The 22,046-nt window shown below is 53.3% G+C and overlaps 6 protein-coding genes across 6 annotated transcripts; 2 read left to right on the forward strand and 4 right to left on the reverse strand.

Moving 5' to 3' along the window:
* The first annotated feature begins 393 nt into the window (after positions 1-393).
* On the forward strand, positions 394-3,506 carry HER10_EVM0013072 (uncharacterized protein). Its single transcript, XM_035482442.1, has one exon. It carries the CDS (start codon positions 1,712-1,714, stop codon positions 3,305-3,307), a length of 1,596 nt encoding a protein of 531 aa, XP_035330289.1. The 5' UTR covers positions 394-1,711; the 3' UTR covers positions 3,308-3,506.
* Positions 3,507-3,640: 134 nt separating this feature from the next.
* HER10_EVM0012381 (uncharacterized protein) lies at positions 3,641-5,410 on the reverse strand. The gene is made up of 2 exons (XM_035481777.1): positions 4,782-5,410; positions 3,641-4,460 (listed from the first exon to the last, which is right to left on the reverse strand). The coding sequence occupies exons 1-2, from the start codon at positions 4,995-4,997 to the stop codon at positions 4,347-4,349; spliced, it is 330 nt and encodes a 109-aa protein (XP_035330205.1). The 5' UTR covers positions 4,998-5,410; the 3' UTR covers positions 3,641-4,346.
* Positions 5,411-7,537: 2,127 nt separating this feature from the next.
* HER10_EVM0011639 (uncharacterized protein) lies at positions 7,538-9,497 on the reverse strand. Its single transcript, XM_035483152.1, has 3 exons — positions 9,071-9,497; positions 8,014-9,010; positions 7,538-7,947 (listed from the first exon to the last, which is right to left on the reverse strand). Exons 1-3 carry the CDS (start codon positions 9,419-9,421, stop codon positions 7,571-7,573), a joined length of 1,725 nt encoding a protein of 574 aa, XP_035330118.1. The 5' UTR covers positions 9,422-9,497; the 3' UTR covers positions 7,538-7,570.
* A 1,612-nt stretch (positions 9,498-11,109) lies between these two features.
* Positions 11,110-12,671, reverse strand: HER10_EVM0008402 (major facilitator superfamily transporter; the record flags this gene model as incomplete). Its single annotated transcript, XM_035477926.1, has 2 exons — positions 11,110-12,470; positions 12,527-12,671. 2 exons carry the CDS (start codon positions 12,669-12,671, stop codon positions 11,110-11,112), a joined length of 1,506 nt encoding a protein of 501 aa, XP_035329734.1.
* Positions 12,672-13,319: 648 nt separating this feature from the next.
* Positions 13,320-15,364, forward strand: HER10_EVM0005579 (artemis protein; the record flags this gene model as incomplete). The annotated part of the gene is made up of 2 exons (XM_035475188.1): positions 13,320-13,365; positions 13,476-15,364. 2 exons carry the CDS (start codon positions 13,320-13,322, stop codon positions 15,362-15,364), a joined length of 1,935 nt encoding a protein of 644 aa, XP_035329366.1.
* A 234-nt stretch (positions 15,365-15,598) lies between these two features.
* HER10_EVM0006200 (major facilitator superfamily transporter) lies at positions 15,599-17,349 on the reverse strand (the record flags this gene model as incomplete). The annotated part of the gene is made up of 3 exons (XM_035475792.1): positions 15,599-16,717; positions 16,783-17,019; positions 17,092-17,349. The coding sequence occupies 3 exons, from the start codon at positions 17,347-17,349 to the stop codon at positions 15,599-15,601; spliced, it is 1,614 nt and encodes a 537-aa protein (XP_035329438.1).
* Between the last annotated feature and the right edge of the window lie 4,697 nt (positions 17,350-22,046).

Below are 22,046 nucleotides of genomic sequence, written 5' to 3' on the forward strand. Positions count from 1 at the left end.
GGCATCAATGTCTCAGTCGCCAATCTGGCCATCATCATCCACGGAAACCAACCCAGTCTTGTCTCGAGTCCTCCTGCAAAATGTCGGCCCAAAGCCATCCCACCTTACCTTACTACGCAGTATGCCTGAACAGTTGAGGGCAAATCCGCCATACCCCAACGGTTCACCACCACCGCTTCCTCTTGGCCAATGGCGCACGTCTTCCCATTGACGCTTCTGCATGAAAACGATGGATGAAGCAAACCAAGGCTGCAAAATGGAAGCTGCTCTCTGCGTGGCCCCACCAGCAGTCCACCACCACCACCACTACCACTGTGTACGAAGTAGTGTATGAGGCCCAGACCAGGATGGCGCCGCATTGCCGGAACAGAAACATAGTTTCGAAGCCGTCGAGGGTTTGCGTCCCCACGCTGCCCTGCGACATGCGTCCTGCGCTTGCTTCCCCTTCCCCTGCACCCACTCTCACTCACCAGGCTCACCAGGGCACCAAGCAAGCAAAATTGGCAACCACGCAAACGCTGCGCGCGGCGCGCCCCCTTTGTCTGCCACCGATGGCACCGACCCAACCCATGCCGCTCTCGAGTCAAGCTGTCGCCATGTAGCGTCTCTGCCCTAGCATCTGCGGCTGCGCATACCTCGCCATCCATTCCCACGTTCACGCCTACCTTAGGATACACTCTCTACCCGCACACTACGCCTCTACGCCTCTACGCAACGACTGTACAATTACGGACCTGTACTCCGTACAGAGTGTACAACTGGTTTTTACGACTATGGAGCGGAAAGATTGTGGGCCAGACTGTGCAGCTCAGGTCCTTCCTCCCATGGTCCATCCATCCATGGGCCATCAGGTCCTGTCACTGGTCCCATGAGCCACCTCATGGACCATCCCCAATCGCACAATGCTGCTCCCAATTCGGAAGCGTCGTGCCCCCGGCCAACCTCTAGCGGTGGCCGTCATCGCCGTGGGCCGTGGACCGTCGTGGATCATGGACCGTGGGTCGTCTGCTATGGAATTGTGGCTGCTGTTGGGGCAGGGCCGGACTGATGTTTGGTCTGCCCCCAAACTCGATCCCAAACTCTAAGCCCATTCCTCGAAGCCTTTTTCGTCCTGGTTCCTCCTCGCCGTCGTTCCAGACCTACACGCCTCCACGCCTTTCCCTTCCTGTGCTTCGTCAAGAACCCGCTACCATTCTTGTAATGCTTATCCCCCCATCTTCTTTCTTCTCCTGGTCTACCTTATTACCTTAGTTTAATCCTCAGTTTCCTCGCCTTGCTCCCGAGTCCCTCCCCCCCTCTCCCCATCTCTGCCAAGGAGACCCGTTGGACCTGTTCCCCTGCTCAGACAACGTCAGCTCGTCTTCAGTCCGAGCCCTGCAATCGTCGTCCGATCTTGGATCCTCTGACCGCGCATGTTCCAAACAAAATTCGACAACGGCCAGACTTGACACCTTGCTTCTGCGTAGCTGCTGTAACATCCATTTTCGATCACGGCCAACGGGAATTTGTTTTTTTTGGACATTTAATATCATCGTGAGCTTTGTCTTGGCACACGACTTTGGCGTAGACTTACACAGTGATACCCTCTAGGACCTACATATAGACACATACTTGTATAACGAAGCCGACAACGACGAAAACGACGAAGACGACCACGACCACGACCCCTCCAGCCGAGCCTCGTTTCATTGGCACGAACAAAAGTACCGCAATGCCGAAATCAGGGGAATTTGCCTTCGCCGAAGAGCGCTCCTCATCATCCGTAGAAGATTTTGACCTCGATGACGAACACAAGGAACCATTGCTGCCCGGCTCGACCTCGATCTCGCGCCGGAGGCAACGAGGAACACTGCTTGCATGGCTCAAAGGACGGCCAAAGTCATTGTTGAGAAAGTTCCGTCGACAACCTCGATCCCTCCCACGGCTCCTACTCCGATATACGTTCATGTTCATACTCTTCATCATTGTCACCACACCGATATTCTTCCCGTCGTACACGCGCCATCCGAAGCACTACAAAAATTTGAGGAAAAGATGTCTGGTGTCCGACAGCCTTTCCGGGTGCGCCAATATGCAGAACGAAAAGGTATTCATTGCCGTCAGTTTGTTTGACCCGGAGGGCAAGATTGCAGGGGGAGAATGGGCCAAGAATGTACTGGACCTGATTCACATGATTGGCGAGGACAACACATTCCTTAGTATCTACGAAAATGACAGCGGTGACTTGGGTACTGCTGCTTTGGAGGAGTTTAAGAAAAATGTGCCATGCAAGCACAAGATCGTCAGCGAGGGTCAGGTCGACTATAACGTCTTCCCGCATGTCACCATGCCTGATGGAACACAGAGGTTGAAACGCTTGGCGTATCTGTCCGAGATGCGCAACCGCGCGCTCTACCCATTGGACCAGTACGACACGGATGCAGGGATTGTCAAGTATGACAAGATCTTGTTCCTCAACGACGCGCTCTTTGCGCCGGTAGACGCCGCTCATCTACTCTTCAACACGAATGCAGGCGAAGACGGCAAAGCTCACTACTTGTCGGCATGTTCCTTGGACTATGACTGGAATCCCTTCCTCGAGTATGACCTTTATGCGCAGCGCGATGCTGAAGGTTACTCCAACGGAATCCCGATCTTCCCCTACTTCACCAACAAGGGCCAGGCAATCTCACGCAAGGCCATGCTCTCGCAGACAGATGCGGTCCCCGTCAAGAGCTGCTGGGGTGGAATGGTGGCCATGCAGGCCAAGTACATCCAGAACTTGGATAAGAGGCTGCCGACAAAAGACTGGCAAGCTATTGCGCACCATGTCATCAACCCGGATCACCCTCACAACACGACGACACCAGTCCGATTCCGCTACGAACCCGAGGTCTACTTTGACGCCTGCGAATGCTGTCTATTCCTTGCCGATGTTACGAGTGTTGCGGACAAGGCCGGAGAGCCAGACATGGGCGTGTTTGTGAACCCATACGTGCGCGTGGCCTATCGCAAGAGAACACAACGCCTCGAACGCGTTATTCGCCATTGGGAACGGCTTATGGCCCTGCCGCAGGAGATTATTACCTACTTTTCACGGTTCCCGACCCCGAACCCCCACAGGGAGGTTGTTGAAGGGCAACGCTTCATGGAAGAGATTTACCAACGCCGGGAAGGGTGGAAGATGGTTGAGCGGACGGGGCGCAACGGCATGTTTTGCGGGGTCCGGGAGATGCAGCTCATCAAGGAGGGCCCGCGCAACGGACGCAACTGGGAGAACCACTACAACATTCCATGGGCGGAGCAGCAGTTGAACTTCCCCATCTGATTTTATTCTCGATTTTGACGGAGCTTGTACTGGTCGGTGTAATGGGGGACACGGCGCTTGCGGTTGGTTAAACTATGGAGCATCAGCATTACTTTCGTTCGGCGGCATTGGGTGGATAGACCTGTTGGGCATAACGACGATGGTTCGATACGGAGAAGGTTGTTGGGTCCCAAGGCTATGTATGCCACCCAAAATAGGGGGGGCGGAAAGGGGCAATGGGGTTTTTGGAAAAGTGTCATAGACGTACTGGCACACTTTGTGCACCTTGATACCACTTTCGTTATACTTTTGAATATACTACTACCAACGATTCCTCTCGGTGGCCGCTGCTACTGCCCCTTGATCATTGGCTACTGACTATCCTTGGTAAGAACAGACCACCGCGTTATTCTAGTTCATGTTGGATGAGTGTGCGACCATGCTAGACGCCTTTCTTGTGCTACCTTGTAAGGTAAGATGAGTAACGTGCTCGACCATACTGTCCTCGCGGTGGAACGGATCTGACGTGAGTCCGAATCGCGCAACGATAACCACACGTCATGAACACTTTCCAACACAGGCCTGGGACCAAAGATGTCAACGAAAACCGACTTCATCCATAATTGACTGTTCGATTGGACCCCTGTTCGGTCCTTGCTGCAGTGCGGTAACTAGACGAGAAGCAGACCAGACGAGCCCAGACCCAAACCCAAACCCAGACCCAAGCCCAACAAGTAAGTAACCTATTTGCATTCCCACCCCATGGTCCGGAAACAACCCAAACGATACACTAAAGAGAGGGATAACGAGAAGCTAGCCTCCCAAAAACAACATGCGAGCAAGGCGCGCATAGACAGACAGCTATCCGTTAGACATGACGCCCGCCCAAGAACCCAAAGTCACAAATAGCAGGTCCAAAAAGTCCGCTCGCTCGACAACAATCAAGGTGGTATCTTGGAGGAGAAAAGACACTGGCAAGCCCCGTACTGAAGATTGGAGAGAGAGAGACTCATTCATGCGTGAGGCATGCTTCGAAGAGAGAAGCAGTCAAGACAAACACTTAGGCGGCGGCGGGGGTCGCCTTTGCCTTTGTGGTCTTGGGCTTGGTCTCCTTCTTGCCTGCCTTGGTGGCGGCGGCGACCTTGGTTTCTGCCTTCTTGGCTACCGACTTGGCCTGCGCGAGGTGTGTTAGTGATGAAGCTCAGTTGCTACGTAATGGCAAGAAGACATATTGAGAGAGGGTCTGTATCATAGGGATGGGGCAAACGATTCCTCTCTTGTGGCACGCGCGACCTGGATGCCCAGATTCGCTAAACAAGAACACAACATGGCGTGGCTGAATCCAAGTCAAGGTTATCGCCAGAAGGCGCAGAAAAACTACGAGGTCGTTGTGGTGTGTGGAGAGAGAGAGAGAGAGAGAGAGAGAGAGAGAGAGAGAGAGAGAGAGTTGCGCGCCTCCCAAAAGTGTGTGAGGTACAATGCTTCATGAACATACCTTGGTAGCGACGGAAGGGCCCTTCTTGGCGGTGGTGGCCTTCTTCTTGGTGACGCCGACAGGCTTCGCGGCCTTGGCAGCAGTGGAAGTAGTCTTGGGCTTCTTTGCGGTCGTGGTGGTCGTGGTGTTCTGCTTGCGAACAGGCGCGGTGTCGACGACTGGGAAGAGACGCGGCTTGGAGTTGCCGGTCTGGGAGCGGGTTCCTTCACGTGCCATTTTGACGTTTGGTCTGGTGTCGCGATGGAATGTTAGTTATTGGTTTACGATGAGGAGATTGACGCGATCGCGATAGACCTAATGCGACGAAAAGAAGAGGTTGTGGTTGTGAATGCGCTCATGAGAAAGAGGCGTGAAGAGAGAGAGAGAGAGAATATCCGTAGGAGGAGGGGAAACCTGAAGGCGTGCGGCGATGGCGCGATAGGCGGGAAAAACGGGCCAAAGTTGGTAGTTTTTAAAAGACTTACGGTTAGATGAAGATGATGGAAAAGTGACGCGTTCGAGCTTTCTGAAGCTGCAGAATCGAGTTAATCCAAAGAGCGATGGAAAACGACAAGTTTACGACGAAGAGTGGTGGAATGGCGAGGTGTTGTTGTGAAAGAAGAGAAGATGGGAGGTGACGTGGTTTCGTGTTGCGGCGCGAGGGGAGAGGGGAGGGGGAGGACTGCGGATATGGCTGATTGAGTGCTGGCGGTCGGTGGTGCTGGTGGTGGACGGTCACAAGGGGCACACACCACACACACATCTTTTGCACGGGAGGAGCGGTGTCGGAACACATCTTTTAGGATATTGGATTGTCGTGGGCGATATGGAGGGAATTGATTTTCATATGTTTCATTTTCTGTCGGCTAACTACATTATCTTTCAAATGAATGGAGTAAAGCCGTGCCTTCTTTTTTGATGAATTTGCGACAGGATGGAATGGAAGGAGCACCTTGTTCACCTGCGACGGCAAGATGGAGGGACGGGAAGGAAAGAGGGAGAGGCAGAGGCAGAGGCAGAGGCAGAGGCAGAGGCAGAGGCAGAGAGACAGGAAAGAGCGGGACAGCCAGTGATTGAACTTCCAAGTTGGAGGGAAGGAAGGCACAAGAGTTGGACAGCTGCGTCTGATACTTTTCCTTTCCTTCCTTCCTTTAGTTCCTCAAGGGAAGGTAGGTACTTTCAGTTACCTTCCAATCTTGACTACACGGTCCAAGTTCTTCCTTCCTGCTCTTTGGCCCAGACAATTTGTTTTGATCCATCCCCGTCATTTTTGGGCGTCTTATCAATAATCAAACACGGCAAGACGGCCTGATATTGCGCTCCTTCCCACTTTCATCCATTCTTCACCACACCTCCTAAGGTACCTACTTACCTTATGTTCAAGGTTGGCAGTTGCCAGTGTCCCCCCCCCTTTCCCTTGGCTCTCTCTGTTCTCCTCCATTTATTTCTTTTCCATCTTCCATCTCTTCCCCCCCGTCCCCTCTTTTTGCCTTTCTACTCTATTCCGCATTTTACTATGATTTTCTCCATTAATTTCCCCGCCTCGGCGCAGACCCGGCAATCCAGTGAAGCCCGACCTTAGGTTGTTAATGAGCCTGGCACCCTTCTTATCTCCCACTAGCAGCCTTCTCAGACTCGGCGTTGGGTTCGGCCTACTTTGATACCTCTCTTCGTCTTCTTTGTCTACATTTCTCATGATGTAGCCATGTCTTCGAGCGCTCGTCGGCATGGTTACAGTGGTCATCGAGTCAACTTTCGAGCAAAATGCGGCCATGGCAATCTCGTCAGACGGCCCCGATAGACCAAGCACATGATGGACCCAAGCGAAGGACGCGCCAGTTCTAGACCGACCGAAACCAACCCCGGCACGCGACGTCTGGCGCCCAACTCCCCGGTCTCTGGACTCTGGACTCTGGACTCTAGCGCTCTGGGCTCTCGTTCCCGGGCTCATTCATGGCTACGGATCAGATGGCTTACTGTCCACCTTGCTCTTCACCGATGAGTAATGACAGGCGCCTTCGCCGAGATTCCCCTCCACCGTGTCTACAGTCTAAACAACCGTTGACGGGTACTCTATTCAAGATCGACTCTTCATCCTTCTTCAGCGGCAACATCCGCCTGAACCGTGCAGCGCAAGCGTGTCGACTCCCATGACCACAGCAAACGCCACGCCTGCTCTCGTACCCATTCACCTTGCCGTTCCTGCTTCACATGGCGAGCTCTCCATCTCAGGGCGGCATCTCCGGATGTTGGGGTATCGGACAAGGGAAACGGACAAGGGAAACGAGAATGACCAAGAGCATTCAACCAAATGGGAGGACGTGACGATGCCAAACGGTCAAGCCGGCACCTTCGCCATTTCCTGTCCCCATGGCCTGCGCACGCCGCCTCGTACATAGAATGGCAGACGTAGACAACGCCCTGGGCTGCAGGGTAGGTATCGTGGCCACAGCGATGATCGTCCAACGGCGCGCGCCCCAAGGCCTCCCCGCCGCGCTGTCTGCATCAAGGGTCTGTCCGTGCTGGCCCTGCTGCTGCTGCTGCTGCTGCTGCTGCTGCCAGAACGTTGAGCCCCGCAAACGCGCTTCTTTAGGAGCCCACATGGACATGACCCCACGCGAGCGACTATGTTCGAAGCAATTCAGAAGTCGGAAAGCCCTCATTCATGAATCGATGCTGAGCACTTGCAGATGTGATGTGCCCGTTTGGATATCAAAAGTCGAAGTCAGGATTTGGAAGAGGAGTTCTACTTGATGGTTCACGCCTATGCACAAATCCTCTCCACTAACTGCAGCCCCTCCTTCTGGCCATCACCCGCAACATACAAGTGTCCCCCGCCGTCCCAAGCTTGCTCTGGGTTCATACCGATAGGCGTACTTCTTGAGGTCCTTTTGCAAGCTTTTGAGCTCCTTGTTGAGTTTCTTGCTACGCTCCAAAATATCTCTTACTCCCTGCATCATGGCATCGTCTGCCCGGTTCAATTTGCCCGCTTTCTCGCGGATCGCTTGCGTCCGCCGTCGCTCACACGACAAGTGGTCAATATTGACAGTCGTCACTTTGCTGACCTCGACCATGGTTACTCCGGGTCGTTGCGCCACTGCCTGGACATGACGCCATTTTGTCTGCAGTTTCAACTGCAGAATGAACCCCCTGGATGTAAGCCGTAGTTGCTCGACTTCGGCGCTGACTGGAGGTTACCATAGGTGTCAGTTACCTGGATGAATTTTCAAGTGGAATTCGGGAAGAGGCTTACACTCGACAACACGTTTGCTCAGCTCAGTTCTTTTGCGGCTGATCTCCAACGAACGGCGAACAAGCTTGCTTGCCTCATCCTGTTGCCGTTGGCGATTCGAGGCCCGGACTTTGGTGACGAAAGATGCCAGCACTCTTCTCCACCATCTTGCCTTTCTGGGCTGAGCCAGCTCCTCTCCGTCCTCGTACCTCGCCGAATCTCTGACATCCTCGATTTCAACAACAGTCACCTTGCCTAAACCCCAATCTTTCTCACCACAGAGAGTCTTCTCGGACGCGGACTCGGATGTGACCGTCACTCTGTCTGATGAGGCGTCCACCTGTTCAGACGCTACTTGTAGTTTTTTGGCAAGGGCGACCGCAATGTCCACTCGACTCTCGATGCCTTGAGATTGCACAGCAACCTTACACAAGGAAAGAAGCTCATCGTACCACTTGACGACCTTCTTCGTTGTGAAGACGGCCAAGTCAACATCGAGCTGAAGAGGGTTGGACCCGAGAACCGAAGAAAACATAATGGCATTCCAGAGAGGTTGTGTGTTGTCGTCGCTCCGGTCAACTCGCCTGCGAGCCTCTCGAAGGGCGACGGAACTTGAGGTCGTCGCCAGTTTCATTCCACAGACGGGGTCTGTCACCTGAGCATGCTCTTTCAGCGTTCCGCACAAAGTCAAGACTCGGCTGGGTTTGAAGCATACCTCCATGTACTTGAGGAGAAGTTCCTGGGTTGCCTTCTGCGCACTACCACTTGGCCCACCCTGTTCGAGAGGGTGACAGTAGTATCCTGCTGGCTCAATGCCCCACGGCCTTCTACATTCACCGGCAATGCGAGGATGACAGGCAAACGAAAAAACCTTTCCCCAATCAAGGGTGCCTCGTTCGTCGGCACTCGCCCCTGCCAACCCTGACATGATATCTCTGAGGGCTTCCACAGTATCCAGAAACGCACGTCTCGCAACGCCCATTTGGTCGTAGGTCAGCCAGATATGAGCAAACCTCATCTGTTTTATGTAAGTGATGCCTGAGAACGGGCATTTGTGGTTGGAAAACAGTTGACTCACTTCCAAGAATACAATCTTCGGCGTCTTCTCTTCGGTATTTTGCCCACGTCTCAACCTTCTCCCGAGCAACTCCCATCCTGCCAGTTGTTTTTGGTGCTTTGGGAGAAGCAGATACCTCCACAAGGATGTCAAGCACTGGGGAATTTCATCTCGAGTTGCGTAATAGCGGCAGTTCAGGTCGAACCTGAGCCGATTTGCCGGCTGCTGCATGGACTGCCGCTGAACCGTCTTGGTGTTAGTCGTGTCAGGCTCGACTCCAGGGAGCGGCTTCTGGACAGCAATGTTAATCGAAATCGGCATCATTATGAGAAAGACACTAAGCTTGGTATCAGAATCTCGAAATACGAGCATCCTCACGGGCTCATATGCTGAGGAGGCACGTACCCTTATGAGCGTGGCACGACCTTGGTAGGCCAGGTCCCGATTGATCGGCGACCCTGAGGTCCTCGATTGCGGGTAATTCCATTTGTAACTCTCGGTGGCTTACGTATTTCATGTGCGTTTCGCTGGGTTCGGCGAAGATGGCTTCACGAGTCGGCGACATTGTCTCCCGGGCCGAAAGCTATCAGGTCCTTGAGGCTGTGAGGGAAGACAACTTTGGCTGACGTCTTCGTCAACCCGGAAACTCTCTCGGCAGCCACGCAAGTTACACCACCTTGACGCCGCAAGTATTACGATCTGCTTGACTCATGATTCGAACCCTGATTATGATGGTCCTGAAACCAGCGGAGGGTGACTTTTGAATCTTTGCAGATCTCGCAGCCCCACCGCGGTTTAGGGATTCTAGTTCTTCGGCGACCTGTCATGGACTATTTATTGAATACTATTGCCGGCTGTTTCTTCCTCATCCATCATGAGTCGATTGTATCGTACACCCGACTGCTGGTTGTCGTGCTTTTTGCGACTAAAACTTTTCTTTACACTTCACTCTCAAACGACTCGTGACACGACCTTGGTGGAGCTACCTACTTGATGGAGTCCACGACCTTTTTGATATCTCCAGAGGAAATGGCAAAGCTTCCCATCAATTAGAGAGGCCTCCAGCTGGGACTAGATGAACAGTACTTCAAGGCCAAATTGAGTCAATATTAAAACGCTTTGCAAAGTTCTCCACGTCAGACGGCGATGCACATGACTCAATAAATTTAGAATTGGATTCAGAATAGGGCATTCAGAAGTCTCACAATGTCCCGAGCACAAGACCAAAGCTTGAAAGGTTAACATCTTTCCAGGACTCCATGAGGCCAGCTTGTAGTGGAAAACGTTCTTCGGCGGAGGATGGTCGATGTGTATTCGAGACCGCGCCGCTGACGCGGTACTATCGCGGAGGGGCTGGGCGGGGATGACTTTACCATCTCTGCCCCCGTCTGCTCACCCCCGCGCTGCGTCTTCAAAATCTTTCGGACAGATTTGCACTTATGCAAAGTCGGAAGTGAAGGGTGTTGTTGTATAATATCCTAGCAGTGCCCAGAGTTGAGAAAGCTTCCGACTACGAGAGAGAAGTAATCAGTGATTGGGAAGGCGGTTTGGAGATGCCTACCTTAATTGAGGACTCATCACGGGGCATTAAGATGACCTCGCCGCTGGCTTCTCTTGAAGTGATTCATATCTCCGAGATACCCGATCTAAGAGCTCTTTAGACTGTGTAATGATGGATTCATAAGAGTTGGAGAGCTCACCATGCATCGATGTCAGGCTAAGGGACAACCTGGCCAACAAGTTGAAGTCATACCCTCCAGGTCTTCTCCGCATGACCTATTAGCAATGAGTCACTTTGACGTCTACATGCCTTGAATTGGTGAGATTCCCGGACCCAAGCTGAGGTCCTTCTACCGAGGTACTATACTCCTCATTTCCGAGAGAGACAGCTGAATACAATGGTTTTCTTCCCGATGCTATCTGAACTGCCTAGAAAAGAGGCCAAGTACTTTGCTTTTATCTATTTCAGCTCGGGCACTAGTATGCTTTAATTGAACTGAGACCATACCAAAAACTGTCTCAGACACTTCATATCTGTCGGGTTTTCTTCAAGATCTTGATCAGCTGTTGTCCATCTCCCCCCTCCACCGCGCGGCAAACTTCCACTGCACCCCCGCACCTATAAGTGCAACCAGCTGAGCCACAACACACGCAGTAAAAGCCCACCCCACACCGATCCCACTCACCATGGGCATCACAAAGCTCGTGCCGCCAGCAGCGAAAAGACATCTGGCGAGGTTGACGCTAGCGCTAGCTGCAGCGCTGCGGTCGGGGAAGATGTCGATGAGGTACGTCATGACCAGAGACTGTGTCGAAACGGCTGTCCAGCCCGTGATGAAGGTCGACATGATGGGCACTGCGATGTGTACCTGGCGAGGGAAGTTGATGGTCCACCCAAAGACTGCAATGGAGACGGATTGGAGAAGTGCAAAGATGGGTATGAGACGAAGACGCGCCTTTTCGATTGGAAACCCCGCGTTGGTGTCCGAGCCCGTAAGGGTGCTGTTCTCTTGGTCGTTGCTCGCATCATACCTTGCCTTGACACGTTGATAGTCAAGGTCAAGAAGCTTGCCTGTGACTAGCGTGCCGATCATGGAGCCCACACCGTTCGCGATGAACGTCAGGCCAATCTGGGTTTCTGATAGGACGTAACGTGACTTGAAAAGACTTGACATGGCTGTGATGCTCATTTGCCATACCGCGTAGTAAGCGGCGAGAAAGAACACGATAGGGGCAGCGCATCTATTGAAGAGGATCCGAATGGGTCCGATGATGTCGACGTGCTTGACAAGCGCCTTCTTTGGAGTTGGTCTGTCGGCATGCCATGATATCTGCGAGGTCCGTTGGAAGATAATCAAGGGGTACTTTCCCAGACAACTCTTTGGTGTTCTTGTACCGTTGCCAACGACAGACCTGAGAGTCTCTGGAAGTAGAAGTAACAGCAATGTGAGAAATGCAGCACAGTAGATTGCAAGGAACCAAAAGATGCTCCTCCATCCCAAAGATCCGGCCAAAGCACCTCCAATGACGGGCCCAACGGCAACTGGAACAAGCAAGCCGGCCTGGAAGACGCCCATGTACCCGCCCCTCTCTTGCCGCGTCGTGATATCGCTAATGACTCCAGAGCCTATAGCAATCGTACTCGCGCTTCCGGTGCTCTGTAAGCATCTGAGGATGATTAACGTTGCGTAGTTTTTGGTCTCTGCGAGACCGATGCACGCGCCGAGGAATACGACAAAGGTACAACAGTAGGCGACTCGTCGGCCCTTGACGTCGGAGATTGGCCCCCATATACTTGGTGCCAGACCTTGGAATACGAGATACGTGGTTACTGTGAGGTTGACGAGCTCTACTGAGACGTCGAGGTCGTCGGCGATGGTGGGGAGGGCTGGGAAGTAGATGTTTGAGGCGAAGCCCGAGACTGTGGTCTAGGTTAGCAGAGGAGTCGAGGTCATTTGAATTATTGGCTGAACTGACAGGTGGCTGCAATCGATACTAAGGAAATGATTACCCTTTTCTGGCGTTTATCGAAAATGGTGAATGGTTCGTGAGGATGGTTAGATGAAGAGGGCTCCACCGCGTTGTTGACGTTGAGTGTTTCTTCCGCACTTTGAGGAGCCATCTTTGGCATTTATCTTGTCAAGTAGAATTGCCGATTTTGAGAAGTTCCAAAATATTCTCTTGGTCTTTAGACCGAAAGAAGGAGGCGCTGGTCTAAATACGGCTGCAATGGATGTCCATGTCTCGTAAACTTGACCACAACGAACGGCTTCCGGAGTTGAGCCCCACTACTTCGGAGTTGAGACTTTGCCCCATCATCCAAGTGCGTTCCCTGCAACGATCAGCACCTTGGCCTGATACCTGCACCCATTCCTGAAGGCTTCAAATGCTTTTGTTGATCTGATGAACTCAATGGGATTTGTTCTTAGCTTTTACGGTCCTTTAGCCGGGAAAATGTGGGCAATCCCTACCTTACGGATGAGCCCAAGACCGAGACTCAGGTACAGAGATCTCCGGATCTGTGAGTTCGGAGCCGGAACCGCGACCCACTATTTCCGAATGGGCCGTCCGGCTCGTTTGACTCCACTCTGCGCGGCTGGGGCCAGCTGGCAGCTTCCAGGAGTGAATCGGAGCTTCCTTCCCGAGTTGCGTGCTCATCTTTCAGGTCACTTCACCTTCTTCTCCCGACGCGACTTCAACCTCACTCCTCAACGGCATCGCATGATTGCTATTCGTGTTACCACCGCCTGAATAATGAAGGACCGGCAACATGTCGACATTCAACGGACTCGTCGCGGAGTTCCCTGACATACGAGGTAAGTCCCCTGCCCAATACTGCACACAGCGATCCGCCTGTTGCCTCACGGAATTCACCTCGCACGACCAGGCATATCTCTATCGCAGCATATCACTAACCATTCTACAGTTGACTTCTTTCGGAAGCACCCAGACCGCCCTCCGCCTCTCGCATGTTTCCTGAGCCATCTACACAGTGACCACTTGGCTGGGCTTGACTCCCTGCGGTCTCCTTTCGTCTACTGCTCCGCAGCCACTCGGGAGATGCTCCTCCGTCTCGAGCGTTACCCTTGTCGCATCAATTACGCCAAAGGAATCCTCGAGGCACGCGTGCAGACCTACAAGCATCTGAAGAATCTGCTCAAGCCGTTACCCCTGGAGACCCCCACCACGTTGGAGCTGGCGCCGGGCAGTCACATTCAGGTCACGCTATTCGATGCAAATCATTGTCCTGGTGCTGTCATGTTTCTCATTGAGGATTCATATCGCGCCATACTCTACACGGGCGACATCCGGAGCGAGCCATGGTTCGTAAATACGATTGCCAGAAACCCAGCCGTCATCGAGTACACCTCCGGCATGAAGACGCTCGATAAGATCTACCTTGACACCTCCTTTATCAAGGACATACCCTTCCAGACCAAGGCCGAAGGCATTGCGGAATTGCTCCGCAAAGTAGCGCAGTACCCAGATGACACCGTCTTCCACATCCAAGCATGGACCTATGGATACGAACACGTCTGGATAGCTCTGGCCAAAGCTCTCAAGTCCCGAATTCATGTCGACGACTACAAAATGCGCATCTTTTCGTCTCTCACCAGCAAGATATCGAACGACCGCTTCAGCTCTTCCATTCATCTATGTCCAGAAGCTCCTGCTCTGGCAGGCTACGTGTGTGGGAATACACCCCACCCCGGCTGCCTCACTCGGGATGAGAATGTTCGACTTCACAGCTGCGAGAGGGGAAACTTTTGCAACACGGTCAAAAGCTCAAAGGTGGTGTCAATTCAGCCGGTTGTCGCGCATCTTAGGGGTGGTGCTGACATTGCTGAAGTTGGCGTTGGCGGTGGCGGAGATGATCTAGAACGTGACGCTGAGCTCGACCCTCTGTCAACGGAAGACATCGCGGCAGTCTCAAATCTTATCGAAGATGCGGACATATCCCCAGAGGCCAAACTCCGTCTCTTTGAATTTCTCGAGACAGGTGCCAAAACCGGGCGAAGCCTTTCTTTGGATCTCGACATTGCGTCATTTGGAGAGAAGAACCAAGCGGCCATCATGGACGCCTTCCAGGCAGTTGGTCGGAAGAAACACCTGGAGGAGCAATCTACACAAATCACGCAACCAACAATGGACGGGCCAAGCGGAGAACTACCGAGAGTTGTCACGTTCCCCTACTCCCGGCATTCGTCCTATCAAGAGCTCTGTGACCTGGTACGAATCTTTCGCCCCAAGGATGTGTGGCCTTGCACAGTGAATCCTGTCGACTGGCTCAGAAACACCACGAGTATACGATACCTGTTTGGTAAATTTTGCTCCGGCAATACCTTTGCTCACGACCTGGAGATGGAGAAACTCGCCGAGAGTCTCAGGATCCTCCAGCAACCGTTATCCCAAGGTCTTGGCAATAGTCAATGGCCGGCAACTGAGGCTCACACTACCGCGTTACACTCATCCCATAGTCACGAAAGTATCGCATCCGATCCTTCCGCCGTTCAACTAGAGGAGTCACTTGTGCTGGGGCTCGATAGCAACCCCGAGTCCGTTGAGACACGGCTCCCCACACGGAAGCAACATGACTTCTCCTACCGGGGCGGAAACTTTCAGCACACTCTAGATACTCCGGTCCCGCCCACTGCGTCGATTCCGCTCATAGCATCTGCCGGTGTTTCTCGCATTCGGGCAGATGCATATTTTGCCATGGAGCAAAACCTGCTCGGCAGGGAGTGGACGCCAATTGGTCTCCTCTCTACTATTGATCACCATACTACTCCAGATAAGGATCTTGGAATGGTTTGAGCTTGACCAATGTCTCGAGAGCTATATAGCAGGGCATTGCAATGCAAGGATTGGGTCCACACTCGGTCTTAGTAACTATGATTATCATTGATGATCGGGTCTTGCTCATTGATGAGCTACGCGAACCAAGGAAATAGGGCCTCAACGCTGTAATTTAATCAACCTACCATGATACTGACTGGGCCATACATGGGTGCACGCAAACTCCATTCACGTTCTGTTTGCCGCGATTTCCTATTGTGGACGCAACGCTCCAGCCTCCGAAACACCCCACCGGCCATCAATGTACTGTCGCAAACTCTTTCCCCAGAAAGCAAGGGGCACAGCAACACCACCCACGACGAGGAGGATAGCGCCTAATTCGAAGTTGGCACCCAGGTAGCCCTGTGACCTGAGCCATGGTGTAACAGCGTAGCTCGTCGCAAAGCTCAACATGTACCCCGCTCCGCCGACGATGACCATGGCTGGCGCCGCCCATCGAGGAAAAGCTTCCGTTACCCAGAGCGTTGAAGCGATGCCGTACGCAGCCGCGCTGAAGGCGTTGATGAGGTAGGAGACGAAGATCCAGATGAAGCTCCATTTGTAGTGCACGGTGAAGCCGTACAAGAAGATACTGCCCGCACCAGCCAGGACGGCCGGGAGAAAGGCGATGAGGTAGTGTTCCGCATCTCGGATTCCGCCGTTGCGGAGTGTCAAACGGCGGGCAACGCGCGAAGTCAGGATGGTCGACACGGGCCAGGCGAGAAGGGAACCGATCGCCGAGACAGGGTTGACCATGGAGATGACACGCTCGGGGAGGTTGTACGGCGGCTGGGACATGACCACCGCGTACGTTTCGCCAATGAAGATCATTGCGCCAAAGTTGAGTGCGTTGAGTATCGCGACCCAGAAAACGAGGGGATTGCACGCGCAGAGCATCGTCTGCACATAGCACGTCCACATCTCCCGGAACCCTGCACCGCTTTTGCGCACTCCCCATCGCCTCACCATGCCTTGCCAGACCGTCTCGGGTACAGCCTCGGGCTGGATCACCTCGCTGGTCTTTCCGCCTGGCAGCTCTTCCCAGTCGTCGTACATCTTGACCTTTTCCGAACCACCTTGAACGAGGATGTGGCCGTCAAAGGCAACGGCCGGGCGGACGAAGTACGTCTCGGGCAGGAAGAAGAAGGCGCAAACGAATACGGCGAGACAAGGGACGAGCCAGGCGGTATAGAAGCTCCTCCATCCCGGGGCCGCGAGCGCCGGGACGATGCGGAGGGACACGAGGCCACCGCCACACCCGATACTCCAGAACATGCCTAGAGCATTAGGGCGCTCGTCGATGAAGGTCAGGTCAATGACAATCAAGATGGACTACAGAGCACACAAGTCAGTCGAGCACCGGCAAGAGGGACGGAGAAAGAAGGGCCGTCACATACCGCACTCAGGCTCAACCCGGCCGAGAACCCCTGCAAACTCAAAGCCCCGAGGAGCTGGTAGAAACCCGAGGCATTCGCAGCCAGGGCTGTAGCGATTGTCATAAAACACGAAGCTAGCAAAAAGACTGGCCGTCTCCCGATGGCTACCGACAGGGGTATCCAGAGAAATGCTCCGAGACCGAGGAATATTGTGCTCGGCGTTGAAACGAGAATATTCAGTGGAAACTTGTCGGCTTGCTGGAATATGTGTTAGCACCTGATCGGCTGGGTTATGAGGCATTACTGCCTGATAGGAGCAGAAAATCATACCTGTCCGTTGAACTCGACAGCGAGAGATTTGTACATTAAACTGGCAGCTTGCGTCTCCAGCATGGAAACAATCGAGTATAGTATGAGTACTCCCATGGCGACTAGTCGCTTCGGCAAACTCCAGTTCAACGGGTCATAGGGCGAATTACTCGGCATGGGTAGCTTGAGTGTCTTGCCATCAGAGGTGATGAGGTAGATGCTGCCAGAGAGGTCGGCCGAGGCCGGCCGGTCTGACGATCGACTGCTGGCGCGGCTCATCTTGACTTTGAAAGAGGCAAAACGGGTAGCAGAACAAAAGAGAAAGAGGGGAGACAGAGACAGAGACAGAGAGAAAGAGAGATACTCGTGTAATAGTGAGCGGACACGATTGTTGCAAAATTGGACCAAAATGTCAAATTAACGACGGCCGGTGTGCTGCCAGAACAACCCGATGGAGACGACAATGAACTAAGGTTGACGGGAACGGGAGACCAGGTCCCTTAATATGAAGAACATGGAATTCTCGAGAGTTTCTCTTGACATGTGGTGCGTGGAGAAAAGAGACCACGTTGGGCCCTGGATTCGATAGAGTAGAGAGACTGGAGTAGGGCAACGGCGTGCCAAAGCCAAAAAGTTGGGAGGAAAAAAGCATACGGCATGTTCGGTCGTCGACTGCGACAATCTTTTGACGATTTGGGAAGGCATCACAAAAAGTTTATTCGAGTTAATTACAAGCTACAACGGGCCAAGACCAGCAAACCTCGAGGTAGATTGTGTACGGAGTACCCTTTGCAGAGTAAGGCTGATTCTTCTCTCTCTGCTCTCTTGAGCGTGCTAACCGCCATCTGAAACCCGGCGCCATGGCCCCTGGACTCTCGAGGCTTGCTGCTCATGAGGTAGCAAGGGGTGGATAAAGTGGTGTATCCGTAGGTAGGCAAGGTACGATGTGATTGTGCACCAAATTTTCCCTGGCGGGCGCAAGTGGTGTATCAACAACGGCGGAAGATGGTGTAGAGAAGGACGGCTGGGGGAGTCTGGGAGTGATGGATTGGGCCCGTTCCCAGTCGCGGGGTCGGCGGGGTTCAAGCCTGTTTGGTTTCCCTTCATCGCTTCATCGCAAACATGTTGGAGGGCTTTTGTGGTACGGATTCGCTGTCCGACTGCAAAAGAACAGACGAAGACGAAGCCAAGCGGTGAAGCAGAGTGTGCGTGTGTGAGCAGCAAGAAAAATGCAAACTCCGTCCGACTGATGGCAACAAGGTTCGTGCCTAAAGTTTAAATCGTCAATCTTGGCAGTCTATGGAGAGGCTCGGGAGGCTTAGTCGCTTAGAAGGCAATAGGCAAGTCGATGTCGACGGGTACCCCTGGGCTATCACGGACGACTCGCCCAAAACCGTTTCAAGCGGAAGTTTATTGACAGGTTTGGCGGGCTTGGGTTGGGCACTGGACAGTGGAGGGGTCGTCCTGCGTGCTACGCTATTTGCTGGGCAGAAAGTCTGATCGTGATGGAGATGAGGACTCTCCAAGTCAAATCTCGGGAGGAGCTGGTCGCCAGACGAGATTGTGAGATTGGGTGCTTATTACGTAGCCTTCCGTTCAACTCTGGGCTTGAGATCTGCCTGTCGGCACCATCCGTGCAATGGTCTCCAATCGGCGGCGTTTGGAGCAATATGAGTTTCGGCCGAGCCGCCGATTTAACAGCTGCTGTGGGTAGCTTGGAATTCTGCAGAAGAAGACAGACGTTTGGCGGTTGATGTGAGCTTGTGACTTTGGGAGACAAAGGATGCTGCGAGAGAAGCATGCGGAAGAACGAGTTTGCAATGGCAAAAATCAGACGGAGTATCTGCATTGGAAGACTCCATGCATACACCTAACACCCAGTACACCCTCTCGCGACCCCTTATCCAAACTGGTTGATGATAGGACCTAGTCCGAGAACCAACGTCTCATATGCAACGCTCGCCCGTTTGAATCCTTAACTGAATTCTTATTCCAACTTTCCAAGTCATATCTCCTCACGAAAGAAGTCCAAGTCGTGAGAGCACGCGACTGGTTGGCCAGGCAGTTGCAGTCGTGGTAAGCAACATTAGACCAACTAAGGTAGCCCCCGGCGGCCGAGAGCATCGGAGGGTCATCGGGTTTCAGGACATTTCGTTCGTCGTAGTCCATGGTTCGTCGTATTGCCGGATCCTTTCCTGTCTGACAGTCTGCAAGACGCGCAGAATGCGGGCAACGTGCCATCCAACGGCGGCGTGTGCCGTGTGTGAGAACTTTTCCCCCCTCGGGATCGTCTACGGTAAGGTCACTCAAGGATCAATATTCAAGGGCCCGTCGTATGCCTCCATTCGGGTCGGTGGATCGGGGCAGAATCTTCGGTTACTGATGACCAAGCAGGCAGTACCCGTAGTAATTCACGGATATTTGGATCAGTGGGAAGTGCGCGTGAAGTTCTGGCCCCAGTCAGTTTGTCCCACAGTCCAATCCACGCGAGACGGCAAACGGGAGACCCTTCCTGCAATGTCGGCGGCTGGAAGAAGCCCTGGCAAGCCTTGCTTATGAGTTAGCACATTACGGATACTCCGTACCCCCGCAATCATAATGGTTGGCCGGGGTGTCTCGGGGAATCGGGGCAGACGGAGCCTCTGCGTTTGCCCGACATTTGGGGGCCAACGGCCAGCTTGGTATTCTAGGTGCTGCACTGCTGGGCCACCGGAGTCTTTTCGTGGGATGCTTCCAGGTTGCGGGCATCCGTTTCCGTAGACATACCTTGGACTGACTGGTTGAACTGCTTCTTGAAGTGGTAGAGATTGGTTCCGATGGACCGTCTGCAACGAACAGGTGGTGTGTGTTGATGCGCACGAAACACTGGCAATGAAACCAGGAGCCCAAAGGCAAATCTCGATTGAGGTCGATTCTCATCCTCCCGCCCACCAACCGACCGTCCAGTCTGGGCCACCCCTCTGTGTCAAGTAAAGACGCAATTGGAGGCTCACATCGCCATCGGTCGCGAGCGTTCATGTCGCTTTCGCTGCTGCTACGCTCTGATACCTAGCTCACCTTGAGGAGTGAGTGAAGGCTCACGCACGCCGTTCGTCCTTCTGGTATCCCCCTCAAGCATGACTTCAAAATCCAGATGGACAATAAACTTCTCTGGCGTCGTCCACCCCTTCGTCTGGAAATGTTGAGTCTGGCCAGTCAGCAGTTCGGCCCAAAGAACTGCAGCAACGTTGCAAACTTTCGGGCGAGTAAGTGTTCTTCAGGAACGGAGTTGTCCTTCAGCCATCCATCCTTTCGGCCCTCACGAAGCTCTTCGGGTCCGCGTCTCAGAAGTACGTAAAAGCTGCCAGTCACATCCGTATCCGAAAACGCGCACAACATGGCGATAGTACATGACCATTATCAATGCAGTAGTGTAGCGTCAGGAGGAGAACCTTAAGGGCTTATTGACAAGTGTTTGCAAATGCTGTCCATCACCATTCACATGTTCTTAATTCCGCAGCGTGATTGATCTCTTTTTGGCATGAAGTCGCATGTCGAAAGCGACCCAGTTTGAGTTCTGTGCGTCTTGTCACCCTTTTAGCTGCGGCGCAATGTGCCCCGAAGGTCAGGGTCTGAGTGGTAGGCTGCAGGCTGTCTTCTGGTCCCCCAACACTGATTTTCAATACAGACACATTACCGATGGGGACGAAGAGAGAAAGATAGAGACTCCGCAATCTAGCCAGTGGGATGTCTGTATGAGACTAAGGAATGCCTCCAGGGAGAATGAGGCAAAGCCGACTGGTCTCCCTCCGCTAAAATCCCATGTTCAAAGTGACCAACAAGTCCTAAATCCTAACGGCTCTTCGCCCAGGTTTTCCCACAAACATGGGGGCGGGCGGCTTTCACGGGACCTACCACTGTCTGTATCCGTCGTACAGGAGGCTTGTACGATTCGGTCCATGGCACGCATTCATGAGACCGGGGGTTGATTGGGCAGAACTGAAGGCCATGACAAGGATGCCGCTCAAGGAAGAAGCGGCCTCTCTGGGAGACTCTGGACGAGGAGGCCGTTCCAGGCTCTGACCAACCCACGCTCAGAGCGACATTCCGCATTTTAGCCGTGGCGCTGCTACGCGGGTTTGCGGCCCGGCGGGCAGCGCAGACGGAGGTCGTGATGGGGCCACGAGCGCTCGATCTGCCCGTAAGCTCCGTGGCGCCCCCTCCCGTTCTATCCTCTTTTTCACCCGGAAGAAGACGATTGTGGTGCAAAGTGAGGATTTTGAAGCAATCTATCTCGTCGCAGATGGATGGTTACCCCCTCCAGGCCAAGCCCAGAACGGCCGGACCAGCTTCTCGGCTCTGTATCCTGTTGTTCCTATGGCCATGCTGACGCTAAGGTAGAGATGGGAATTGTGGACACAATCTGCCTCGAGGCGCGGGCCGTGACCTTGAATCCCTTGATGATAAAGTCTTCGTGATGCCCCAAGAGTACACACGTTGTCCTATTTACTTTGATTTGAAAAGGGGTTTTCTGTGAATTCCATGAATTTCAGCCACACCGACACTCATACCAATATTCGTATTCGTCTTCTTCTGGCCACGATACAAACGAAGAGGTCAACTACCGTTTCTTACAATTTCGGCCGTCTGGGTCCGCCACTATTTCCAACCCCCTTTGGGACGGTCACGAGGTATCATTCTTCACTCGATTCGGAACTGCTGTCAAGAAAACCCCCGAGCGACACTAGGCCCAGAACTTGCTCTGTTCCTGCGCCGCCGCCCGCTGTCTGTCCGAGTTTTCGGATCATTACGTCTGTAGGACAGGAGTTATCTCCAGTTTCCACCACTTGGGAATAACAGCCGCTGAGAGCCTACGACATTGTGGTGTGGTTTGCGCCGTCACGAGACATTTCGGAATATATAAAAAGAAGACTATTGAGAGCCGGGTTCACGCGTTGCGTTTCGTTCGCTCATTTGAAGGATCTTGCTTTGGAGGT

This window comes from Colletotrichum scovillei (genome assembly GCF_011075155.1).
Source record: "Colletotrichum scovillei strain TJNH1 chromosome Unknown Contig00009, whole genome shotgun sequence".
Lineage (NCBI taxonomy): Eukaryota > Fungi > Ascomycota > Sordariomycetes > Glomerellales > Glomerellaceae > Colletotrichum > Colletotrichum scovillei.